Raw genomic sequence first — 27,017 nt, forward strand, 5'->3', positions numbered from 1 at the left:
AGAAGTTGAAAATAAAACATTTTGGAGATATTGCATTTGAAAAAGCTTAGGGTTTTGAGGGAATAAAATAACGAAATGAAAATTACAAATTTTATTTGTATGTAAGTATTTAATAAAAAAAATTTTGACATAAACATTGAAATATATAATTACACATTGCACAAAATTGAGTAAATGATTAAATAACGAATAAATGTAAACTAACTCTAGGGGTTTCAAAATATAATAAAATATTATATATATGTATAATAACAGCAGTTGAATTCTCTCTATATATTATTTACAGAAACAAGTTAAACAATTTCCCCAATTAAAATATGCAACTTTCATCTCTATCGATTAAAGTATATCTTCAACATAATTCGTACAACCTGAAAGAGGCTTGAAAAAGTCGCCGAGTTTTTGCTCATAAAAAAAGATATCTTATATTCATTAGGTTTCAGAAATGAATGCTTCCAGATACCTAGAAAGAACTTTTGAAAACTTACAGTGCAACCCAGGGGATTCCACTTGAGGGTGGTGCTGTTATGGTTAACCACAAGCATACCTCCGGGTCTGAATTTGCGCAGGTCTCCGAGCAATATATTTTCTTGCTCACCTTCCCTGTGAAGTTGAGGGCAACCAAAATTGCCCTCACCCTTCGAGTACGGTATTATTGTGGGCTTTTTGTCTGTGGAAAAATAATAGTATTTGAAATAATTATTTTTTGACTGAAAATAATCAAGAGAAGATTGGCATGACAGACAATTTGTAATTCCGGAAAAAATACCTCCTCAATCGGGAGTCGAACCCGCAACCCCCGAATCAATAATCCAGCGCTCTCACCAATGATGTACCGAGGAAGCTGGAAGTTCCAACAGCTTCTCCCAGAATCAAATGTTAGTGGAAATTAATATTGAAAGGGAACTAATTCCCTATCGGTGATCATCACGATTCTATTCACCTTTCATCCAAGTAGTCGTCGACATATAGCGACATCAGTAGGAGGTTTTTGAATTTTCCGACCAACCGATCAATATTAAGCCAAAGATAAATTTTAATAATAATATTGTTAGGTTGGGAGTTTATATGCACTTGTTCCAGAGGAACATGGACATATCATGCCAAATCAAATATATTTTCTTCGGTGACCCAAATTCGATGCCCAGTGAAAGTATATAGAGAACTAGTTATAAGACTTAGAGAAAAACATTTTCAAGGACCTCTGGTCTTTTTTTTTAAAGGATAAGCAGAAAGCATATCATAGATATCTTGATTCGTTCTCGAGTTACGGGGCGTTTGTGAAAGATGACTTTTTCAAATATGTGCAAAAAGTAGGTATCTATCCAAGGAAAATTATCGGATATTCTAATGAAATTCGAGTATCGGATACTCCATTCTAAATACTGCGGATTCTTAGTATAACTTGGATACCTGTTATATTCGTATTCAAGGATTTTTTTACGGAAAATTGAAAAGTTAAAAAAAATGTATTTTTTATGAATTCATATTCAAATAGAATGTATTATAAATTAATACACGACTAAAGAAATTAATAAGAATTGCTGGGCAGAAAAGATTAAAATTCCGTTAGTCGCATATATTTATGTTTTTTTCCATGAATTATTCTTAAACCCGTAGTAGGTCACAAAAATCTAGCCTTGATTTCAGCAGCTGGTGTTGAGTAAACAGAACTGATCTCCGACAGAGGGATTAGAGGCAATAAAGTAATAAAACTATGAATAGAAACTAATTGATTGAGTTATGAAAAGAAGAAAGGACAATTTTGTATAATGGCATATCCCGGTTCGTAATGTTTTCAAGATATTAAAAATGTGGAAATGAAAGATTTTGCAAAAAAAAGATGACATAGACAAAGTATCTTATCAAGTATCGTAAGATAAGAATCTGAGTGCCTTTTTTTAGAGCATCTTTAAATACCTTTCCAAAAAAGTATCTTATATGTATTGTATCTAGATACTCTCGCAGAGTAACTTTGACACCTGTGTTAAATTATTAAGAAAATATTATTTGAAATAATATTGCAGTTTTCAATATGAATAAAAAAAAGTTATTATCCAAAACATTGAAAATCGTTGAAATTGAAAAAAAATGAATACATTCTTCTAGGAATTCAGATTTCTCGAATAAGTTGAAAATTCCGCCCTTCAATATTTAGCAGACTTTATTAAATGCTTGAAAATTTGGTTGTTTTTCTTTGAGATGATAGAGTAAAACAATCGGATGATGCGGAAGAACCATTATTTTAAATTCGAATGCGCCCCCGCCCAACACTATATAGTTAATTTGATATGAAAAATCATCTATGAAAATCATTGAAAATAAAAAAATGTTTTCAATACATTCTTCTGAGGATTCGGATTTATCAGAAAAAGTAGAAAATATATTTGCTGCTCTGGCAAAATGCCGGTTTGCCGACATCTAGAGCGGGCCCTGGTTTCATTACACATTTTTTTTGTTTTGGTTTTCCTGAGAAAAATTCCATTCTTTTCAGTTTTTTATATAAATACATATGCGCTTCTAATAATTATACTCACATTTTTTGAATGAATTCTGCATATTTTTCTTGTTATTTCTATTATTCACTTTTTCACATTGTATAAAGAATTAATTAAATTCAATGGTTTTTCAAACTCACTTTTCAGTGTGGCATTTGTATGTATAAATTTGGGTACCAAGTATCCAATGAATGTATCCGATACATAATACTTCAGTATCGGATACTCAGAAGTATCCAAGTTGCACATCCCTATTTGATACCCATAACAAATTTAAGCCTAAATACTTACACGGACGGAGGTTCAGCCAGCAGTTTCATCAGCACCGTCATCAATCAAACCTCTCTTCGCCGGTAAAGACCTTGGCGAGTCATCGAGGTTCATATGCCCAAAAGAGGTGGTGAGTGCCAAAATTTCCTCCTCTTTGATTTTTTGGCGTCTTGCCTGGAGCACCTTCCTCAAATTTAGAGGTTGACACTGCACTCGCTGTCGCCATTCCATCATGTTGGACCTTATCGTAATCCATTGGGATTTCTTAGAATTCTGACCTTGAATCGACATGGTTCCTGCAATCCCACGAAAAATTTCGCTCGTAGTCGCCATGCAAGCATCCTGGTTCATTGGATTTTCTTGCAATTCTCACCTGGATTTGACATGGTTCCTACAATCCCACCAAAGTTTGTGTGTTTAAGAGGTAAGTGCTTGTGATTGACGGTCTCAATATAAATAAAGTTATTTTAATAATTATCATACAACTAACAGAAAATGAAGGAGTTTATAACATTGCCAATCTACTTGATTATATACACTATACAGTATAATTTAAATAATCACCTGAAGAGTATGTTTAAAAATCAATGAGGTTACATCCTTGTTTTTTTTTTGTCGTGGGTGAGATGCGTCTTCCGATGATATCGGCACATAAAAAACTCGATTGACCAGGCCGACACATGCATGTTATTTTCATAATTTTATTCCATTTTCCTTTCAATCACCTTTATTTTGGCTATGCATTGAGGCAAATTAATGCTTGAATCTGAATATTGAATATCTATATTAATTAAAATCAAAATTTTCCTTATAGTTGATCGAATTTTCGGCTACTATTTCAGTTTTCAGGGGCGTATTTTTCAGGTCGAAATAAGATTTTTTTTCATGAACATGTGTCTGCGAACGCTTCGTTACTGAAATACAGAGCGTAGAAGTAGCAAGATTTTTTCAGTTTTTTCTTTATAGCTCTTTCTGTTTCGGATATATTATGTTCAACTTTGAAATATAGTTTCACTAGGTTTCGTGAGGTTTTTTATGTTTAGTCAATATGTTTAATGAAACTTGTAATTTCTATCATAAGTAGATCCAAATAAGTAGCGTTGGTTCTTTCATTATGCAAATAGGTTACCACCATTAGTTAGAAATTTTAATTCAATGTAACGTCTTACAAAAATGATTCACATTTTTCTGGATAACGATCGCAGATGCGTAAAAATTGAGAATGCTTTCATTAGTCAGAATCCCCCAGAGGTGTTTTACAAAATAGTTTATGGGGCGAAAAAGGGCTTGACCCCTGAAAAAATATCTTCCTGTAGCAATTGTTACAATTAGGTACTCCGCATACTGGATGATGTAAACACTAAAACGTAACAACTATTTCAAATTTGATCTTAATATCTCGGCGAAAATTGAAAGAGCTTTGAAGAAAAAACTAAAAAAATTTGAAACTTTCACGCTCTGTAATGAAGCGAGAAAAATATTGGAAAGAAATCTTGAATATTTAGTGAAAATAGTTCAAAAAGAATTTAGAACCTATTGTTACTAGCATAAAAAATTATTTTATAATGTTGAATACCGATCGGAAGAAATGTATTCGTTATGTTGTCGCATTGCTATAGCCTTACAGCTGCTCGATGCATTAAAACTGTCCCTATATATACAACGGTCTTTCCTAGTATACTCAAAATAATCATTCTGAATCCTTCATGCACATTTTGGATTTTTAAAGGATGTCCTAAGTGAAGATGAAAATAAAATATTTTGGTGATATTGCATCTGACAAAGCTTAGGGTTTTAAGGGATTAAAATAACGAATTAAAAATTAAAAAATTTATTTGTATATACATATTTAATAAAAAAAATTATGTTCGCGTGAACATTGAAATATAATTACACATTGCACAAAGTCGAATAAATAAATAATTAAATAACGAATAAATCTAAATTAACCCTAGGGGTTTTAGAATACTGGATGATAACAGCAGTTAAATTCTTTCTATATACATATTTACAGAAACTGAAGGTAAATGATTTCCTCAATTAAAATATGTAACTTTCATCGCTAAACGAAGACACTTTGTATTGCTCATATTGAAAGTTCTCTAGTTCTGCTTTGGGGTTTATTTCACCAATAACATCCTCTCGATTCTTTAATCGAGAGGTCTTCAACATAGTTCGTACAACCTGCGAGGGTGTTGAAAAAGTCGTCGAGTTTTTGCTCCTGAAAAAAATGGGATCTTTTAGTAGGAGTCATCTTATATTCATTAAGTTTCAGAAATTAATGTTTCCAGATACCTAGAACGAGCTTTTGAAAACTTACAGTGCAACCCAGGGGATCTTACTTGAGGGTGTCCGGGTCCGACTTTGCGCAGCTCTCCGAGCAATATTTTTTTTTGCCCACCTTCCTTGTGAAGTCGAGGGCTCCGCAAGTCTTGCAACTAAAGTTGCTGTCATCCCTCCACATCGATATTAATGTGGGCTTTTTGCCTGTGAAAAATTATAGTAAGTATTTGAAATATCTATGTTTCGTCTGAAAATAATTAAGAGAATTAATTAATTAATTCTGGAAAGAGTACCTCCTATAACTATAAGACTTGGAGAAAAAATCTTCAAGGACCTCTGATCTCATATTTGAAATGATAAGATCATAGATACCTTGATTCGTTTGCGAGTTACAGGGCGTTTGTGAAAGATGACTGTTTCAAATATTTCGCTGTATATCTTTCTTTCTGTTAGAGACATTAAAAAAATTCTAGAACGTTTTTTTCAAATTTAATACGACCAATGATACTCGTAACATATTCGAGTCTATCAAGCCTAAATACTTACAGGGAGGCTCATCAGTCTCTTCAGCACCGTCATCAATCAAACCTCTCTTCGCCGGTGAAGACCTTGGCGAGTCATTGAGGTTCATATGCCTAAAAGAGGTGGTGAGTGCCAAAATTTCCTCCTCTTTGATTTTTTGGCGTCTTGCCTGGAGCACCTTCCTCAAATTCAGAGGTTGGCACTGCACTCTCTGTCGCCATTCTATCATGTTGGACCTTATCGTGTTCCATTGGGAATGCTCACCTTGAATCGACATGGTTCCTGCAATCCCACGAAAAATTGTGTGTTTAAGAGGTAAGAGCTTGTAGTGCAAGATGAATAATGTTATTTTAATAATAATAATCATACAGCTAATATAAAATGAATGAGTTTATAAAATTGCCAATCTGATGCGTAAAAATTACAAGAGACAAAAAATATATGAACAAAATATGAAATTCATTTCATAAGTTAGAATCCACCAACGGTGTACTACAAAGAAAGCTTACAGGGCGAAAAATGGCTTGACCCCCAGAAAAAATATCTTCCTGTAGTTTGTTACATTTACTGCATACTGGATAATGTAAACTCTAAAACGTAACATATGTTTCAAATTTGATCTTAATATCTCGAAAACTCAAAGAACTATGACGAAAAAACTAAAAAAATCTTGAAACTTTCATGCGAGAAAAATATTGGAAAATGTTTTAATTTTGCTCAATAAACTTATAATAATAATAATAATAATGTGATAACAGATCAGAACGAATTAAAGTTTCTACGAGATATAAAATAACAACTTCAGAATTCCGAAAATTATTTTTCTCCTTTCCACAAACAATGCGAAATTTCAATTAGAAAGAATTATTATTATTATTTGCTAATTAGAAATTAGATAGGTAAAGTAGACCGCATTATTTCAAACACTCCTACGTGTACCCCCTGCCCTCAAAGCGATGTTGAAAGGGAATTGCTCAAATGATCTCATCATACTATCTTTGTTCATATAATTGGATTTCTTCTCTATTCCTTGCAATGAATATCTACAATATCAAGACGTATCGTTGGCAATATTTCATATAAATTAATTTTGTACATATTTAAATTTATTCGAATGATCATCTTAATGACTAATCGATAACAACAATAATTTACTTCTTGAAGGCGCATGAATAGAACAAACGCTCTCGGCACTTTTACCGAATTTTTCAATTACCGTAGTGGTCTGTAATTTAAAAGGTCCGCATTATTAGAATAGAAATTATTAATTGAAGAAAGTAATAAAGAGATTCGCTAAGTCAAGCTTTTACAATGTACATAATAGAAAATATACCTACCTTACTCTCAATGATTTTTTGCAGGTACTTTAGCACAGAATTTTTCTCCAGAGTGTCGAGGTCGTTCAAATCGTGATGTGGTTAAGACAAGCTCAAGACAAGAATTGACTGTATTGCAAATAAAGGGGCAATAGATAGGTAAATGTCGAAATGCTAAAATTCTTAAGAGGTTAAATACCCTCTTTGACAACCCCCCCTCTACTTAACAACACCCTTCCTTCCCCCCGCCACTGGGTTCCTGGTAATTACCAGGCAATTTTTCAGCTTCCAAAATAATATTATTATTAAAAATTTCTACAACAATGGGAATATCTTGATCCAAAAAACCGAGATGGTACCCACTTATGGAACGTGTAATTGTAGTAATAGTGTCGCTTTATTGATGAAAATAATTTTTTCAATTAAAGAAGAGATTACTAGAGGGTTTCTAGGCGTCTTACGATCGACTCAGTCTTTCCTTAATGGAAATTAATTTTATATCGAAAATAAAGTGACAAAGTTTTATTGTACTTTGTAATTCATATATCAAAATTGTCCCGCTAAACAGTAGCTTCTTCAGACTTTAGATAAATGTGTTGCAAAACACCTAATTTATAGAATGAAGAGGTGGAAATAGAATAACTATCATTTTATTTTCAATTCTGTAATATATAGGGTGTTTCCTAAACATGCGGCAAAAATTCAGGGGGTTGTTCCTTGGACTATTTTAAGCATGTTTTGTCCTTGGATGATTTTTGAAAAACCTCTTTGTTTCGAAGATACAGGGCGAACAACATTTTTCATATTTTTAAAATTAATAATAGTTTAAATAAAAATGCGTACCGCACTGTGTTTACTAAGTAGGTACAATTTATTTTTAAATTTGTTTAACAACATTCCAATTACTAAAAACCCTTAGATTAATTCCTATGGGGCCATCTAAAATCATTAGTTTATACCACTCCAGTAGAAAATGTGGAAGACTTGCGAAATCGGATCATTGCTGGGTGTAACTTAATAAGAAATGATCCTGGTGTTTTTGAAAGGGTTCGGCAGTCAATGAGGAGAAGATTGGATGCTTGTATGCTGGCTAGAGGTGGTCATTTTCAACAGTTTTTGTAGGTTGAGTTGAATTTTCATGTAATTTTTCATAATAAAATGTTATTATCTGAAATTTTGTTTCTCCTATATCTTCGAAACAAATAGGTTTTTCAAAAATCATCAAAGGACAAAATATTCTTAGAATTGTCCAAGGAACAACCCCCTGAATTTTTGCCGCATGTTTAGGAAACACCCTGTATAAGGAAGGAATTTAGTTACTACTATCATTTCTAGACAAAGAAAAAGAGAATTAGAATGTTTAAATTCGTTTTTGAAATAAGTTTTAGTTCCAACCGCTAACAAACCGGAGAATATGATTCTCAAAAATAGACAGTGTTAAGCAACAAGGACATTATTATTGCTTAACTAATTATCAAACAATTATTCCTACTAATTTAGTTTCAAGTATGATATCAATTTTGGCACTAAAATGCATATTTAATTTCATAAGGCCAAGCACAAGGTTTTCCTTTTCTCTTGGCTTTTTATTTGTATATTTGAGCCATCGAAATTATTGTCAAATTTTTAGTTTTTCTTTTTCTCCGAGTATTTTTTTTCCTTGTAGCTAATTGTTGCAAGGAAAAGTATTATTATTATTAATTTAACTTCACTCTTATTATATATAATATCTTATTTCGCATATGCGAAATAATATAATAATACCTATATATTATATCTTTATAATGTAATTAGGAACCTAGCGATACATTTTGGCGCACTGGCAAAATAAAATTTCGTAGCCTAATCCATCTGAATTTTCTTTGAAAGAGCTTCTGAATGTTATTCCAGTCATCTTTTCAGTTACATATGGTTTTTTCAACTTAATATAACCTTGTCATATTTATAAAGGACGCTTTTTCGACTTAATCGAAAAACGTCCTGCATTGTTTAAAAGTACGACGCTCTAAAGTAAAAATTCGACTTTGTTCTTAAAGTTGCATTTCAGTACTGTAATTTCATAACTAGTTGTTGAGCGCCTCTTCAATTTCAATAAAATTGGCTCTTGATAATACTACAAAGAGTGGTATTTTCACTAAGAAAACATTTTTGTGCCAAAAAGTATGTCTTGTTTTATTAACTGACTTTGCGCCCCTACAATTTGGTCCCCAGGAATAATATCCGGTATGCCGGTCCTGGACGTTGATTGTAACCACATATTAAAAACAAACTCACTCTAGACCTGTCTTTGAATATAGAATAATGTGATGTTACTTATATTTTAGGTTATTTTGGCCGCAACATTGAGGCAGCCAAAGCATCAACCAAAATCTATATTATATAAAAGGGGATCCAATGGATAAGGGCATCACGTTCAAAACACTGCAGCAAATTGGAAAATTTTTTCTTGTTGTGTTCATTACTGTCATGAGAAGGTTTATACAATAACATATTTTCGAAAAAATTGTACGGAAAAGAAATTCCTCCTACCGAGCGAATTAGACCTCTCGAAGGATGTATTTCGCGTTGCCTTCGAGAAACCTGGACAACTATGAATTCGATCATTTATTTTCGCAATAAAGAGAATTAAGTATTCCTTAATGCTCTTGCATTATATCAATGATCCTTATAATAAAATATAAGAAAGACTCATTTTCGTTTCAATTCAAACGCTTCCAGTGTGAACATCTTCAACAATATGCGTGGATGATGACTGGCCAAGACATTTTTTTCTCAACTTGTGATTTTTTTTTATTGGAGAGAATAGTTATTTGTTTTTTATTTTCTGTTTACAGGATAGTGAATTCTTTTATTTTCCTTTGCATTGAGTTATATAGATTTATCCCAACTCATTTGTACCTTATAATAATAAATTTCATAAATTTATTTCATAATAAATAATAATAATAATTCAATAATCTACTTTCTGTCAGGTAACCCAAAATACATCCTTCGAAATGTCATATTATATAAATAATTCACAAGGTTAATCGTTGCAATTTGTGGAAAAAAATTTGAATTGTCCTGTTTTTCGCATGGGCAGTTGTAAGTTGCATGCTCAAAAATTGAGCCATCTGCTCTATTTGTTGCTCTCCATAAAGGAAAACCAAAAATATTGTATATTATAGGGCATTATTGCAATAAAGTATAATTTGAATTTTTGGGTGTTATTTTATTTCTTAATATATTTTATCCATTTTGTCATTAGTTATACCACCCGTGTGCGACGCAGGAAAGGGCAGCTAGTGCATTGTAAAATAATAATTAGTCATATTCGGAGACTCTTTAAGTCTATGACACAAATCAACAAGTATGACAAAAGTTATGTTCTGAGGTAATGATCCCGAAGTAATCTGTGCCCTGTGGTAATGAAATGATGATGAGTTTATGACTGGACTGAAGATGAACGAACCATTTAACTTTCTTGGAAATGCATTTACCAATTGTACCATTGAAATCAACTTGTTGAAAGATGTTTCGGTTTAAATTTATGAAATGATTTTCTTTAATAATGGTTTGACTAATATAGGCACCTGCTTAGAAACCCTAGGCATCCTGTCATAAATTCAAACCGAAATATCTTTCAACAAGTTGAGATTGCAATGGTACAGGGCCGTCGTTAGCCCAACTGCCGCCCTAGGCAGAGACCCAATTTGCCGCTCTAACAGAAGCTAACTATGAAGAATGTTAAAACTGGATTCTAATGAATAAATGATGAAATATATGAATTGAATGCAAGTTTCAGATTCTTCTGCTAAAACGCTCGAACATTGCGACATATGCTCCCTCCATCTATATTTATTAGTCTGAGGTTATTCTTTACTCAAACAGGACCGGCATACCGGACATTTTCCAGAGGGCCAAATTGTAGGGGGCGCAAAGACATACTTTTTGACACAAAAATGTTTTCTTAGTGAAAATTAAGATGCATAGAAAACCTGATGTGTGCAATGATTCGATTTTGTTTAAGACTTTTTGAGATATCCACCTGTTGCTTAGCTTAACTAGAGTTCTGTAAGGTGGCGCTCTTCAAAATTTTTCGAATTCCCGCTATCTGTCTGGTGCCGTTTAAAAATAAAATACTGATTTTAGACACTGCAAACCTTCAAAATAAATTACAATTCAGTTCCTATCAAATTTTTAATGAAATGAATGGAATATAATGACAGACTATAGAAGATTGTCACAAGCATACAATATAAATAATTATTATTCTTTACTCAAAGGTCACGAGAGTCGAGAGAAATGTCAAATATAAACGCTGTATGCGCCATCTGAAACAGACGCGAACACTCTAAATCCAGTGGGTATAAATCTGAAAAATTTCCCGTTTTGTCTGAAAGTTTTACAGTATAAGAAGACACACCAGGTTTTCTATGCATCTGAGTGAAAATACCACTCTTTGTAATAAAATAAACACAAATTCCAACAAACCGAAGGTTAATGATTCTCAAAAATTGTACTGTACTTTGTCAACAAAAGTGGTGTAAGCAAACGAAAACTTGAATCTAGATTCGAATGTAACAATAGAAAATTAATTTAAAAAAAAGTTGTGCATACAAAATTTTTGCATAATCCTGTTCAAATGTATCTTTAGGTTCCACCAAACTTTGTCTGTTGGTTGTAGTTGAAAAAAATGTTACCAAAAAAGTAGATGATTGATCTTAACAATCGGAGCTGATGGAAAAACATTTCAATAATTACTTTGCAAGTAACTTATTAATTTTGAAGCATCTCTATCTTAGTTTCTTTAATTTTTTTTAGCAAAAAACTAGTATCCCAAATATTTTTTGAAAATGTTGGATTCTGTAATTTCTAAACCTATGTTTTCTTTCTTATGTTGAAAAGTCCCACTTAATGAATGAAGGGATTCGATGACCACAACTATGGCCGAAACACTTTACAGAATACGGATTCGAAGAAATTTCTCTGGCGCTTCGCTATGGCCTTACAGAATCAATCCACTGATCTATACTTAAAGAAGCTTCATGTATTATAATCAATTATATATCAATATTGTTTGGATAAGAACAAAATGGTCATCTCTACGATATTCAATTCATTGTATTTGTGTGAAAAAGAAAACGTTTTGAGGATACAGCAAGTGAAAAAGGAATGAAATAACAAAGTAGAAATTACAAATTTTATTATCTGTATGGCAGTACTCTTCAACAAAAAAAAAATTATAAATTGCACAAGATTAAATAAATATTATCCTATGAGACATATGTACAGAACTATATCTGTATATACAATACTTTACAAATAAATGTGAACTAAATCTAGGAATTTTTGAATATGGAATAATAACAGCAGTCTTAAACCCTTTCAGTTTATATACATTATTTACAAAAACTCGAGTTTAATTATTTTTTCAACAAGAATAAAAATATTGGTTGATAAACAAAAAAAACCGAACATTCACAACATCTTTGTCAAATTAGTCAGAACACTTCCGCAACACAGTTGTCCATAAATGATATCTTGTATGAACTTATCGTTGTTTTTACAAGTTTCATTTATCTAATTCTGCTTTGGGGGTTCTTTGTCAATCCTCATGTCATCTATCTTAGCCACAATCTTCAATGCTGGTCCTAGTTTCATCGACATAGCAGTCATTAGATGGTCCTCCTTCAGCAGCATTAGGGCTTGGCCATCGATTTCTTGAATAAGGAAATCTTCAGCGTAATCCGAACAGCCTGGCAGATTCTTGATGAAATCGCTGACTTCTTGTACCTAGAATAAAAGAGTCATCTTAATATCGGGATCAAGAAGAAATTTTGCTAAACTGGAAGGAATGTGTTGGAGATTTCAACACAGCCTTTTGTCGTATTTCGGGATACACAGGGATCGTTAGGTGTTACAGATGAGGAAGAACCAGAACAAATGTACACGCATGACCTTAGTGCACTTCCCTACTGGATTCAACAAGCTCAATCGGCTTTTAGCAGAATTAATTACAATTTCTTTTTGTAGGTTTTGCGTTCCCCAGGTCTATCATGTATGTAGAATTCATGCTAATATTAATTTAGATATGGAAATTTTAATTTCTAAAGTGTTCTGTTGACGAGAGCTGCACAACTGTTTTTTGAACGATATTTTACATCAAAATAATCCAGAATCATAGAAGTTTTACTCTCCGTATTTACAAAGGAAATCACTGCAGAAGTTTGTGTGATCTTGAATTGAGTCTACCCATATTTTGCATGAATCTGGGGTGAGCATATCAAATAGAGGATCTTTTTTGCGACCTATCGCAGAGAACAGTGGACTCAGGGAGGTTATGTTATTATTAAAATTGACAATGATACCAGAATTATTATTGCGGAGAATCTTTAGCTTCCTCGGTGGCTTAGTGGTTTGAGCATTGCACAAGTTATTCGGAGGTTGCGGGTTCGAGTCCTGCTCGAGGAGGTACTTTTCTCAGAATTGAAAAATTGTCTGAATGCCGTGAAATTAATTTCATATAATGAATAATTTGATGTTTCATTTCATTTATGATTGATTTAATTGAATTGTTGAATGAGAAATTTCTTAGTATTTTAAATGAATAGAAAGAGTATAGGTGTTAAGTGTCAAATCAATATTTAAGTATTTGATTGGTTCGGCTCTTTTTTGGCAGAAATCGGAAAATCCATTTAATTGCTATTGAATTTAAATTTGTTTCGAAACTTTAATAAAAAGATGAAAGTTCGGATATCTTTGTCATTATAATTTTTGAAGCCAGATTGTTCGATATAACTGGAAAATCCAGGCTTTAAGCCTTGGTCTAATCGGTTTTTCACCTGACGTTTCGTTTACTATTGCGGTAAGCATATTTCTAGGTCGTAGACGCTCCGTCGAGTTACGAAGGAATCTAACATCTAGAAACCTCTGAAGAGCATAACGCTTTTTCCTCACATGACAATTTTCACCTCTTTCCTCATACTGCAATTACAATTAATATACTTACGCTCCATTTCAAAGGGTCCACCTTAGGCGTATCGTCTTCCGTGCTGTTCGAGCTTGTGGAGCTTTCAGCGCCCGATGGACAACTGTCGACGTCCATCTCTATGCCCTCCTTTTCCCATTTCTTCTTCTTCTCGTTCTTCTTTCCGGCCTTAGAGCATGCCATAGAACAGAATCTGTTGTTTTTCTTGAACGTCGATTTCAAATCGACGACGCCGCAAGTCTCGCACTTCGCCATCTCGCCGTCGACCTTCGATTCTGCCGGCGTCGTGGCGCGCTTTTTGCCTGCGGAAGAAGTATAATGTTAGGTTAGAATTTTTTTTGTGTGGGTTATCGTTTTGCATAAATGTCTGTAATTTTCGAATTTCGAGCAGGGAATGGTATTAAAGGATTAGGTTCGAAGTACTGATGGAGAATACTAGGTCAAATTCGATTCTGTACATTCGGTTGTGGTGTACATAATAATTTTCAATCGGAACGTTTCAGACTTTTTTTTTGAGTTTTTCGGAATTTTCTCTAGTTAATGTAAAGAGGAAGCAGATTTTATTTTGAAAAAAAAAATTGTAATCCTCCATAAAAATATCGATTTCGCCAATGCAGAGTGATATTCTTTGAATCTTCGATGATTCCAAGAATGTTTTAGTTATTTATAATAATGAATTTTTGGTACGAAATTTCGTACACAAATCTATTGTTATATGACATTGATCTTCCTAGATCGATGAAAAGATCCATGTTAAAAAAAAAATCGAAATAAAACTCGAAAATTTACGATGATATTGAACACAAAGATCTTGCACTTATAGTTCAATTTGTGTAATGCCATATAATCATGAATGAATCATGAATACACGCTTCAACAACTTTTTTTTTAAAGAGCTTACATTTAAATACTGAAATAAATCTAAAAATTCATGAACGACATTATTCAGTGGATTGACTCACTGGTATTGTAGACAAATTTTAAAGTACGGTTAATGAGCCGTACTAAGTAATCACTTAGTACTGGTATTATTGGAATCAATGTGAAGAAAATACCCTTTCTGATTTGTTAACAATGGGACGAAGAACTGACTAATGACATCCATCAATTTTACTTAAATTTTTATGACACTAGAACAGCAAAAGTTGCCAAACCTTTTATGTCAGCAGGTAGATACAGAAAATAATGAATATTCTGCCTATTATAAATTTGACAATTAGGAAAAATATCGGATTCCAAATAATCAAATTTGCATATTTAATCGGGAATCACTCGAATAAATATATTTCATTCAATATAATATACATTCATAATGATATAGTAAAATTGTGGATTTGAAAATATATCACAATCCGACAACATAATCTAGCCATGTTGGGGACATGCAAAAATAGCGTATACTTCCTCTATCTATGTTTATTACTCTAAGAATTATTCCATATAATCTACGATACAATAACAAAATATAGTGGTTAAATCTGGAGCGTTTTTGTAAATGACTTCGTTCTTGCGAAATTACGTGAAAATGTTTGACCCACCCCGTTTCTAGTAATAATTTTCATTAAAAAAAAGATATTTTCCTACGAGAAATGCTACTTTTAATAAATGCTATTTTTCAACTTTGATACCCTGTATCTCGTCATAGAATTAAGTAGAACCCATAGACTTCATGACGTCATGTTCAACAACTTACGAAAAATTAATCCGTGACATTTTTTCTGGTCTTTCGTGAACTTTCCAACAAGTAACAAGAATTATTTGGTTGGTACCAAACCATTTCACCAGGTGCGACGTCATGCAATTGATAAAATAAAAAACTATACGATATTGTCGTGTCAAAAAACTTACATGGTGGTTCATCTGCGTCTTTCTCATTTGGATTGTAGCTAGCCTTGCGGTCTGTCAGCAAAACCCTCGTTACGGGGAACGGTTCAGACGATTCGTGGATGACGAAATCTTCGATGACGTGTGTCAGAACCTGCGGCTTGACCATCGCCTTTGGCGGACATCTCTCCTTCACTTCTTCCGCCACCGTTACCGCGGACAGTCCATTTTCCACGGGGGCAGGCGTCGGTTGAGCTTGAGAGGCAGGGACGGCACTGGGTACCGGAGTCGGTTGCACGGACTGTTCCGCAACCAAGTTCGGTTTTGATTCGACAGAAGTTGCGTTCGTATCTCGCACTTCCCCCTGAGACGAAGTGGCTGAAAAAGAACGGTTCTTGTATGTTGGTTTCGATACAGGCATAGATTGCACGGTCCCGTCCGGTAGTTTTACTCGCCGATTCCTGACAGATCGCCGTAATCTCGTCAGAACATACATTCGAGCCCGATATAGAGCTGTCACTTTTGATAAATTTTCACTTGTTTCCATTTTATATTCAAGGGAACAACTTACTTACTTCAACGTGTCTATCCTCGTGTTCTAATAGTGCGCGTTTACGAGATGAGAGACTCGGGATATCCCAATGAATAATGTACTCTCGATAACTTGCCGCATAATAACTTATAGAAATCAACTTCCAAATTTCCCAGAAATCTATGACGCAGGACAGCTCTGTGCGCCGAAGCAGTCTGACAAACTATTGACACTTTTAGAATGGAGGGGGGTCGCCCTCTTGCGGTTACCGTTGTAACTGATCAAAAAGGTACATTACATGTGTTCTGGTTCGAATCGATTACCTGAACAAAACTAAACGTAGTCGTTTGATTGAGCATTGATTAAACGCGTTTGTGGTAGGAATGGCAAACTATATATTGCAAATTTTCATTATATTATTGCTATAGTAGTACCTTTTTCATTATCTCAATTATTTTAAAATGTCATCCCATGTCCGTGAAATTTTCTTCCAAATCACTACTGAAATATCATTTATTGCTCAGCAAATGACAATGATCTTTTGTTTTTCAAACTTTGTTCAATTTCTAGCGGAAATTCAAGTTGAAGTTCCCTTGACCTATTGAATTTTTTTCCTCAATATCTAGAAACATTTCAATGTTTCACTCGAAATTTTTGCTTGATCAAGATTGTTTTCGCAAAACTTTATTCATATTCATGATTTCATCATTCCGACTACGCTTTATTAGTGTGGCGTCACATACCGCCATTTTAGTTCTCCTGTAAGTGTTCGGAATCCAAACAAATAAATTGTCATTCAAATTAGTACGTTGTCGTTGAAGAAATTGGCTTATTTTGATAAATAAGATTATTTAAGGAACGATTTACTATTAATTGATAGACAGAAGGAACGAGATTAATACCAGTAAGTTAAATTTCTGTATCATTCCCCATATTTTGTAAAAAGCCGTGTTTATTAGTTTGAACTTCAAGTTCAAACTTACTGGCATTAATCTTGTTCCTTCCGTCTATCAATTGATAGTAAAATCGTTGCTTAAATAATCTTATTCATCAAAATAAGCCAATTTCTTCACCGACAACGTACTAATTTGAATGACAATTTATTTGTTCGGATTCCGAACACTGACAGGAGAATCAAAATGGCGGCGTGTGACGTCATCACTAATGGTGGATTTATGCACCAGTCCTAAGAACTAAGACTAAACCATAGTATGCGACCCCTTTTCAACCACGCCACTGAATGAATTATCGTATTATTTCTGCGCCATCTATAGCTCATGATTCAGCGCCATCTATTATCGAGTTACTTCTCCACTTTGGGTAGTCAATAGTGTTCGATATATGCAACCCGTAAAACACCGGATCCAACTACAGTAGCGACCCCAAGTGACCAGTTCCTTGCCGTCAAACAGAGGTTGGCTTACTATCCATTCCTTATACTATGACTAAACCTAAGAACTGAGACCTGAGAATTGAACGCTAACAAATCAATGAGGGCGTTTATGCACGTTTTCTAAGAACTAAGATCTAACACTAGCAGGCCAACTGTTAACTAAGAACTAAGGGCTCAGGTAAAATATAGAAGTACACGTGCGCCGCATAGAATTTCAATATTAACGAGTACCAGTTTCATCATTTTATGTTCTTTATTCGTGTTTATCGATGACAAGTATTAGGAGTATTTGAAAAAAATTAATTTAATTTTTTCACAATAAATATCAACGTCAAACATCAAAGTATAGAACAAATAGAAAGTAGATCGAGCACGTGCGCATGCCTTAACTGAGAACTAACAAGAGAGTGCATAAACGCCACTGAATTCTTAGTTCATAGTTCATAGGTTTAGTCTTAGTTCTTAGTGGTGGATTTATGCACCGCACCTAAGAACTATGAACTAAGAACTAAACCTAAGAATTCAGTGGCGTTTATGCACTCTCTTGTTAGTTCTTAGTTAAGGCATGCGCACGTGCTCGATCCACTTTCTATTTGTTCTATACTCTGATGTTTGACGTTGATATTTATTGTGAAAAAATTAAATTTATTTTTTTCAAATACTAATTCTATGCGGCGCACGTGCACTTCTATATTTTACCTGAGCCCTTAGTTCTTAGTTAACAGTTGGCCTGCTAGTGTTAGTTCTTAGGAAACGTGCATAAACGCCCTCATTGATTAGCGTTCAATTCTTAGGTCTTAGTTCTTAGGACTGGTGCATAAATCCACCATAATAGAGCGTCCTGTCAGCAAGATTTTCGTGACATAAAGAAATCTATCCCAGCGCCACCACAGGTCATTGAGTGAATTATTGCTGACACCCCGTTTTTTAACATTTCTAACCGAATCATAGATTCAAAGACTTCTTCTTCAAACACGGCAGTGATTACTAATCTATGATCGAACTGTAGAATAAACTAGAAGGGTCAATTTTACTCAAGTAAACGGTTTATATTATCGGTGTGTAATTGATATTAGGTCACGTGTTTAGTTATCCAGTCTTTTATCTATTTGTAATCCGAAATGGTTAAATCTTTTCGTGTGTATATGAACGGACTCCCACAGGAAATATAACATTCCATAAGTATTATTAGATCATTAGCAAGAGCCAAGATCATCGATTCTCACCTTCATAAGACGATTCTTTCGTCTCACCAGAGGCGTTAGTCGGCTGTGTGGCGCTGTCGGCGGAGGTCACTTCGTTCACTAGTTCGGTCTTCACCATCGGGACTGAACTTGGTAAAGGCACCTGCTGTGGGGCCTGCTGCATAGTGATGGTCTGCTGGCCGTTCTGCTGCTGCTGGATCTGATGGATCTGCGTTTGGTTCGCGACCTGTTGCATCTGAGTCGGTTGGCTGGTCTGGATCTGACCGATTATGGCACCTTGCTGGGCCATTTGGTTGATTTGCTGCGAACAGAAGATTCACCACTGATACTCTTTTTATGATTTTTGTTAGGTTAGACAATAAGGATTTCATCGAATACAACAGGAATAAGATGCATGGTATTCTATGCATCTTAAACCTGAATGAAGGTGCATAGAACTCCTTGTGAAGCAGATTAACAATTTCCGTGACAAAACCACCGGTTCGAACACCATCCTGGCAAATATGAATAATACGGAAAATATCTGACAAACACCAAGATTTGTATGCATCTTCATGTTGAGAATGTCGGGAGGAGAACGAAGTTCCAGCTTGGTCTTCTCACTACAACTCAGAGATCTCCCATATACTATAGGAAATTCGAGTAAGAACCTTAGTCGTAAAATTAACAGACTGAAGTCACTCTGATTCCAAATGGTAATCTTCTAAAATCATTTACAAAGGGACCAGTCTTATAAATATTAATTTTTTTCAAGTTGGCACCAGTATCTATAGACATCTTCCAAATGATAAACACCTTTCATTACGCCTTGTCTGAGATGTAACTCGATTTCAAACCGATAGAGGCGCTGCTGCGCTGAATAAGAATCTTTCGAGGCATGTATTGAATTCTTTCTGTTTTTGTTAATAATTCTATATTTCATTCTAAAATTCAAACCACCGGTTCGAACACCATCCTGGCAAATATGAATAATACGGAAAATATCTGACAAACACCAAGATTTGTATGAATCTTCATGTTGAGAATGTCGGGAGGAGAACGAAGTTTCAGCTTGGTCTTCTCACTGCAACTCAGAGATCTCCCATATACTATAGGAAATTCGAGTAAGAACCTTAGTCGTAAAATTAACAGACTGAAGTCACTCTGATTCCAAATGGTAATCTTCTAAAATCATTTACAAAGGGACCAGTCTTATAAATATCAAAATTTTTTTCAAGTTGGCACCAGTATCTATAGACATCTTCCAAATGATAAACACCTTTCATTACGCCTTGTCTGAGATGTAACTCGATTTTAAACCGATAGAGGCGCTGCTGCGCCGAATAAGAATCTTTTGAGGCATGTATTGAATTCTTTTTGTTTTTGTTAATAATTCTATATTTCATTCTAATTTGAATTATGTTCTAATCCAAATGAAAAACTTATCATTGAGTTTACAATGTCATTTCGAACAAATCTAATGACTAACCTGCTGTATTTGCTGCATCTGCTGCATGGGCATTGTTTGCTGAGTCACGGCCAAGTTAGATTGTATTGGCAAACACTGTTGGATGGTACCTTGCTGGATTGTCTGTTGTAGAGTCTGTTGCACCTGCTGCGAGTTAGTCTGGGACATCGAAGCAACTGGCATTATAGGCCTGTCTCCAGCCATTTGGATCTGCTGCTGCTGAATTCCTTGGATTGTTTGAACTATTAAAATCGAAGTAATGATTAAAATCAACTCTGTACCTATAGTCACTCATTGTTACTTACTCATTGGTTTTGGTTGGATGTGTTGCTGTTGTTGTTGCTGCTGCTGTTGTTGCTGCAGTAATATCTGCTGTTGCACTTGCTGATGAAGAGGGTGCTGCTGCATCAGAATGGTTTGCTGTGTTTGTTGTTGTTGTTGCTGCTGCTGTTGCTGCATCTGTTGTTGATTTTTGTTATTTTGATTAACCATTTGCTGATTTTTGTCTACTGTCATTTGGGCACCACCATGAGTCATAGTTGCCGTCATACCAGTTGAAGTATTCATGACGACCATTCTGAAACCAAATTCTTGTGAAAATATGTCCTTTTTCATTCTTGCAATTTGCCATCTGTAAATTTATGATAAACATTTGAATTCCATTATTTCGAACTGAAAACCTACACATTGAAGGACTATACACAATTTTTCTTATAATTCGATCATAAATATCAGTTGAATATCATTAACGTTTGCCTTATTCCATTGTATAGTTTTCTATGAACAAAAATGGCGGTACAATTAGTATTCTGTGATTTTGACTAAAACGGTTTTCCAAGAATAACAACATTTTTCGTTGATAACAAAATGAATATTAATGTATTCCAGAATATTTTAATTGTCTATTCACTAATATAAATGAGAACTAAGAAAAAATCTGATGAAATGAGTATATAGTCTGCTATCAACGCTTTGAAACGTTTCACTATAAATCGGTTTGGAGTCCTATAAGAAGATATCAACATTTTGTGTATATGTAAACAAGATTTAATGCAGTACAATAATAAATGAATGGACAAATCTGTAAGTATAAGCTAAATGCACAAATGTATTTACACTTGTTGATATATATTTTAAAATATGGAATGCACAAATTTATTTACATAGAAATTATAAATAAAAACTTACTGGTGTTGCGGCATATTGTTATAAGGCTTGATCTGTGTCTGATTTGCAGCATCGGCTTTAAGAGCAGGCGAGGTTCTTACTTGTGGTGCTTTAGTTCTTATTTTGTTTCCAGGTTTCCCTCCCATAGAAGCCTGCAAATATACAAAACTCTGGGATTTCCATGAATTTAGAATGAATTTCAAATATGGCATTAAAAACTATAGATTTGATACTTACTGGAGTTTGGGCACCAATAGTTTGTGTTGATACGGCAGAACTAGCAGGGCGAATGTTGTTGTTCGAAGGAAGAATAAGAGGCCTGGAAGTTGGCTGTTTCGGTTGGATATTCTCATTAGAAGTTCTAGGTTTGGCTATCTGCTGGACATTTCCTTGTGTTGCAATAGTTGCTAAAATAATAACACGTTAATATTGAAGAAATATTGAGACTTCAAAATAGCAATATGGATTACTTACGATTTTGTTGTGTCTGAATCGTAGCCGTTTGAGGACTTTGCTGGATGTATATACCAGGTCCTGGTGATCCATCCGGTTGTGTTCCTCGAATGAATATTGGATTTTGGGTGAGTAAGGTTTGTTGTTGGATTCCATTCGTTGCCCAAACTTGTGGTATGCCATTAAACTGCCAAGGAGCAGCAAATTGCATAGGCTGACCTCCAGGCTGAAAACAAGAGAGCTTAATGTTTAGTATTTTTCAGTTCTCAGGATTCAAAATTGAATGTATTAATGTAATTTAGATTTTATGAGCATTTTCTTAGGATATTTCTGGTGAAATCAATTCCAAATTATATTAAAATTAAATTACTTGTAGAGGACTGATGATTTGAGCTGTGGGCTGTGAACCAATCATTGCTTGCGACACCTGGACACATTGCCCTTGTTGCTGTTGTGTTTGTCCTGTGCTAGTAGCCACTTTCTGCATTACTTTCTGACCACCCATAACCTTAAAAGGGCACCAGGTAAGAAATACAAATAAATTTTTTAAACATTTCGAAGTACACTCAAGACAAAAATTTAGGGATATTCTCTATATCTTTATTCTTATGAGCTAATATAAAATAAAAATTGTTTTTTCACATTATTGTGTGAAAATTGAAGGACCTCTAGTAACAATTTGAAACTGAATACCCCGAGGTTGACCGAATATTCTTTATATTTCAATGTGAAAAACTTTTATGAATATGTGTTATGCATAAGAATAACCGGATTTTAGTATATTAATAACCAAACAAAGTATGTGGTTGGGATCTACTTTGTACTTACCAGTGTTTGCTGATTTTGTGTGGTGTAACCTGGAAACGTAGCCGCTTGGCTTGCTTGTATTACTTGTTTGCCTTGTGCAGTTGTTAACATGTGAGGAGCTAGCTGGTTTCCATTGAAAGGCTTCGTAATAACCTGTTGCAGAAAAAATACCAAACTTGATATTCATCTTCATTCGAATGCTCAATTGCTATTTCTCTACTTATTGAATAAAAAGTTTAACAATATCGATGTATCTACCTGTATCTGTTGGGGGTTTATTCCAGTATGCAACGCTATGTTGCTGGGCATCAGGAGTTGACCTTGGGCGTTATACAACTGGGACAAGTAGGTGGGGTTTTGTAGAGGTTGTTGTATAACTTGCAGCCTTCCATGGCTCCAATCGCTCAATTGTTGAGGATGAGATTGGGAGTGTTGCAAAGGCGACATTGTTGTAATGGTGGTGCTGCCTGATTGGGCTGTTGTCAGAACCTGTCCTCCTTGAGTCTGTATCATCTGTCCCTGCGGTGCTACTTGCTGATGAATGGAGACAGTGTGTTGCTGGGGTGGTCCCATAGAAGTTGTGGCTTGGAGTTGACCATCTGAAAATTTATAAGGCATTAATATCATTGAGGAGGGAGTGTTCTAAAAGTATAACGTACTCTGAAGTTTTTAATCTCTCTGATTATCATGCTTGCATAATCAGAGAGATGAGGTTTTTTTTTGTAAAAAGAAATGTTTAACTAGTTAAAGATTGTAGTTTATTAAAATTTCATTTAGAACCCTAGAAGCTATCCGGTATTACAGATTGCCTGATATTCAATACCCCATTATGAAATTATTCTCCTTATGTGGAATGAATGCCAAGAACACATGTAACACAATATTGATTAGTAAAACATTTCCGTTTGGTTGAAAAACTACAAAGCCTTCATGGTGTTGCATTTTTTATATCAGAGTCTAGTTTATATTTAAATTTTTCATTAAAAAAGGTTTGATTGAGCTTTATAAGGTTCATCCATGACTTACTTGATGCGTTAACAGTAACCTGCTGGATTTGATGTGGGCTCTGGGAGGTAACCATCTGTTGTTCCTGTTGCATAGCTACCTGTTGCATCTGTTGTTGTTGCTGTTGGGCCACTGCCTGAGCTTGCGCGTTTGCATCGGCGATTTGCTGAAATTTTATTGAAATAGTCCTTTGTGGATTATGATACAACTCAAAATGAGCATGCGAACCATTTTGATTTGGGATTTGTGGCTGTGGAAGATGAAAAGTAGTGAGAGTACGAAATAGAAGAAATTATTAAAGATCGATTGATTTTATATGGGAAAGGAAATCTTTTTTACGTAGCTATTCTTCATCTTTAGGTGCAATAGAATTATTGCAGAAGCGGATTTTTTTTTTATTTAGTGGCATTTATTGAATTATACACTAGAAGATCTGAAGAAATCAAGGGGCAGGTTGAAAATGGATGGTATAAGTAGCAAAGTGAAGTTAATGAGGAAGGCCTCTGTCCAGGAATAAATAAAGGACGGCTGACGAAGAGGAGAAAGAGGATAACAAATTGATTATGATATGAAATCAGCAGGTAAGATGAAGGAGGTGTTCTGGAGAAGAACTTGGATTATTTCATGCTTTTGCTAAATGAACCAAACAGGAGCTCTAGTAAAGTTCTCCGGTTTGGTAGAAGGTATTCGTGATATTTGGGACAATTGTAAATCATTCCGACTCACCTGTTGCTGGCTCTTCATATCGCTCATTTTTGCGTGACCTCCTGCTTCCTGCTTAATAATCTGCTGCTGGTGTTGTTGTCCTCTGTCCAGATTCAACAACGTGTGCGCAATGTCATACTTGCAGTCATCGGCTGTTATGTCGTGAATTCCTGCTTTCTGAGCCAACGTCTCCAGACACTGCAGAGACCTGCTGCCCTGGTGGTTGTTTCCGTTCGCGTTGTTGCCTTGTTGCTGCTGCTGCTGTTGCGTAGACTCCGCCTCCCTTCTCGCTGTGGCGTTTCGTTGGTCGACCTCGTTGTTGTTCTTCTCCTGCTTGACAGTCGTGCCTGTGTTGGTGGCGTCCTTCAGCGGTTGCTTCTGCTGACGCTGGTGGTTCTCGTTAGCTTGCTGTAGGTTGTCGTAATGTTCAGATCTGGAAGAAGAAGGAGGAGGCTGTGAGATTTTGATTCTTTGCGGAGGATGGTGCTACGACGAGGTGCATGCTTGGTTATCGTGCATTATGTGTTTCTTGGGGTGTTTTATGTTTGTGGCGATGCTTGTAGGCCGGTTAGAATTGTTCTCGAAGGGAGATATTATGTATTCAAATTGGTTGAAATAAGTAACATATCACAGTTGAATATTTATCCAAAATGTAAACTTTGTGCGGAATTTGTGTTGACCAAAATTATTACATTATTTTATTAACCTTAACAATTCTGTAATGCATTGATACTTATATTGAATAAAATTATTCAGTTTTATAATTTGAAATTTTGTGTTTTTTGGTGTGTTCCTATGAATGTTATCATTGTAGAATTGGTATGGTGTATCGATTTCAAAGACAAACATGCCAGGTTGCTAATCATTTCTCATTCAAGAAGCACAAGTAACAACTAACAACATGTTTTAAAGATCCTGAAGTTTTTCCTGAATTAGAGATACAAACAAATATAACGGACTCTTCGATTCATTAAAAAAAACTCCTACAAACATGGACCCTCAAAAGCTTTGTTTTACAGATACAGAGTGTTAAAAATTCCTTTTTTCCAATTTTATTTCTCATATGGCCTTTCTTTTATGATATTCAACTCAAATTCAGCTTAGACATTCCAATTTAAAGTTTTTACCATGTGACCATGTGGTCCATTGGTAGTTTAGAAAAATGTGATAAGAAACTTTGGTCCAGTACTACACTTTTTGGTTTCTTGTAGTTTGGTCGCTCTTGCTACCGACTTCGAGAAAAAAAAAATCAAACAATTCCCTATTAATCCTAAGAAAAATGCAAATTATTATAAAGATCCGGCGAGTGAGCTGTGATGAATAAATCAATTATATGTTTTGTTACTTATTTGCCCAATCTGCAGCGAAGATTAATAAAGATTGGATAAACTGGTATAATCAGCACAAAAAATAGAACTACAAGAAACACCCTGTATCTAAGCGTTTGCGGGCCCATGTTTATAGGACTTTTTTCCGTAAAATTATCCAAGGAATCTCTTATTTTCCTTTGTATTTCCAATTTAGGAACACCCTGTATAGGTATTGTTATTTTCGAGAATTTTTATTTTATATTTATGAAATACTATTCTCGTCTGTGTTTTTCGGAAATATAGAAAAGTCCTTAAAATTTCAATCGATATATTGATTTTCCATAGTTTAGCCGGTTGAGTAGCAAAAAAGTTAGGAAGGATTTTAAACACTCGTTATTTTATCGACAGTTGCACCTTGTATTTATGTGGTCTTCAAAGGTACATTTGGCGAACTAAATAATGAGCGCTCAAAAGTTTTTGACCCTTTTGGTGTTGTGGTCAAGGAAATATTGTGTAATTTTTTCTACAATTTCAATTTTCTATGGTTCTGGTTATGCTTCCGTTTGAATGTTAATCAATTTGAATCAAATTCGAGGACGGATTAGTCATCAGTCAGTCAAATTTTATCATTTGAGACCATGTACGGCTCAAAATTCGAAAATTGCAGTAATTGAGAAGAGATAGGCTCGGGGACGAATGCTCAAAAAGTATCTATAATCCGAAATCATAGTCAACCACTCTATTTATGATTTGAATATCCCTCTAATCTTTTATAGATTCAGTCCACAAAAGTTGAAGGTTGTTTTCAATACCGCAAAAAATTTTCGACTCGACGTTTTTCATTGAAGATTTTTTCTTTTTTTTTGTAGCAGTTCTACATAACTCAAATGCGGTTTATAGTTACCCAAGAGATTTCGTTCGATCGAAGTTGTAACGTAGCCCTCTATGCGGGTAGGCATCCGTTAAAATCTCGCCATAGGACCGAAAGGCGGTGTTGGGTTTCTCTCCTCGAACAAAGAGGGCGCTGGGCTTACTTCTCGGCGTGTTTATCATTTTTCCTACGGTTTTGTGTACGGTATGGCCCTAAAATTCGATCTCTCGACGATAGCGGTCGAGGACAATGCATCCCGGACGTTCTTATGTTTCGTTGCGGGCGCAAAAAAGGAAATAGAAATCATTTCCGTTATGGTAATGAGGGAGAGGGAGGCTATGCTATCGCCAACGTGTGGACTAGTTTACGAGTAAGGCGCAAGTCTATAATTTGTACTGTTAGGGAAATTAATTCATTGATGATTGGATTAATATAAAGG

General features: G+C 34.8%; 1 protein-coding gene and 3 long non-coding RNA genes across 8 annotated transcripts in view; 2 read left to right on the forward strand and 2 right to left on the reverse strand.

The window, feature by feature from the left end:
- Positions 1 to 76: 76 nt before the first annotated feature.
- On the reverse strand, positions 77 to 2,926 carry LOC123678438. The gene is made up of 2 exons (XR_006747250.1): positions 2,790 to 2,926; positions 77 to 670 (listed from the first exon to the last, which is right to left on the reverse strand). It is a non-coding gene; the product is annotated as an uncharacterized LOC123678438 (long non-coding RNA).
- On the forward strand, positions 2,261 to 9,578 carry LOC123678437. The gene is made up of 5 exons (XR_006747249.1): positions 2,261 to 3,192; positions 5,060 to 5,270; positions 5,600 to 5,888; positions 6,935 to 7,048; positions 9,214 to 9,578. It is a non-coding gene; the product is annotated as an uncharacterized LOC123678437 (long non-coding RNA).
- Positions 9,579 to 12,057: 2,479 nt separating this feature from the next.
- The window catches only part of LOC123677364 (polyhomeotic-proximal chromatin protein-like), a 38,643-nt gene continuing 23,683 nt past the window's right edge, over positions 12,058 to 27,017 (reverse strand). For 2 of the 5 annotated variants that reach the window (XM_045613839.1, XM_045613835.1), the window contains exons 2-15: positions 24,419 to 24,830; positions 23,714 to 23,858; positions 22,946 to 23,286; positions 22,709 to 22,840; positions 22,251 to 22,388; positions 21,902 to 22,106; positions 21,665 to 21,834; positions 21,449 to 21,597; positions 20,566 to 20,891; positions 20,282 to 20,502; positions 18,835 to 19,114; positions 15,708 to 16,061; positions 13,881 to 14,161; positions 12,058 to 12,664 (exon numbers count right to left, since the gene is read on the reverse strand). In XM_045613839.1, coding sequence (XP_045469795.1) covers positions 12,452 to 12,664; positions 13,881 to 14,161; positions 15,708 to 16,061; positions 18,835 to 19,114; positions 20,282 to 20,502; positions 20,566 to 20,891; positions 21,449 to 21,597; positions 21,665 to 21,834; positions 21,902 to 22,106; positions 22,251 to 22,388; positions 22,709 to 22,840; positions 22,946 to 23,286; positions 23,714 to 23,858; positions 24,419 to 24,830 — 3,367 coding nt within the window. In that variant the 3' untranslated portion in view covers positions 12,058 to 12,451. The remainder of the gene's footprint in view (positions 12,665 to 13,880; positions 14,162 to 15,707; positions 16,062 to 18,834; positions 19,115 to 20,281; positions 20,503 to 20,565; positions 20,892 to 21,448; positions 21,598 to 21,664; positions 21,835 to 21,901; positions 22,107 to 22,250; positions 22,389 to 22,708; positions 22,841 to 22,945; positions 23,287 to 23,713; positions 23,859 to 24,418; positions 24,831 to 27,017) is intronic. The other 3 variants (XM_045613840.1, XM_045613837.1, XM_045613838.1) reach the window with 3 other exon arrangements.
- Positions 22,281 to 27,017, forward strand: part of LOC123677366 — a 29,259-nt gene continuing 24,522 nt past the window's right edge. The window contains exon 1 of the long non-coding RNA XR_006747093.1: positions 22,281 to 22,404. This is a non-coding gene — a long non-coding RNA (uncharacterized LOC123677366). The remainder of the gene's footprint in view (positions 22,405 to 27,017) is intronic.

The sequence above is a fragment of the Harmonia axyridis genome, chromosome 4 (genome assembly GCF_914767665.1).
Source record: "Harmonia axyridis chromosome 4, icHarAxyr1.1, whole genome shotgun sequence".
Lineage (NCBI taxonomy): Eukaryota > Metazoa > Arthropoda > Insecta > Coleoptera > Coccinellidae > Harmonia > Harmonia axyridis.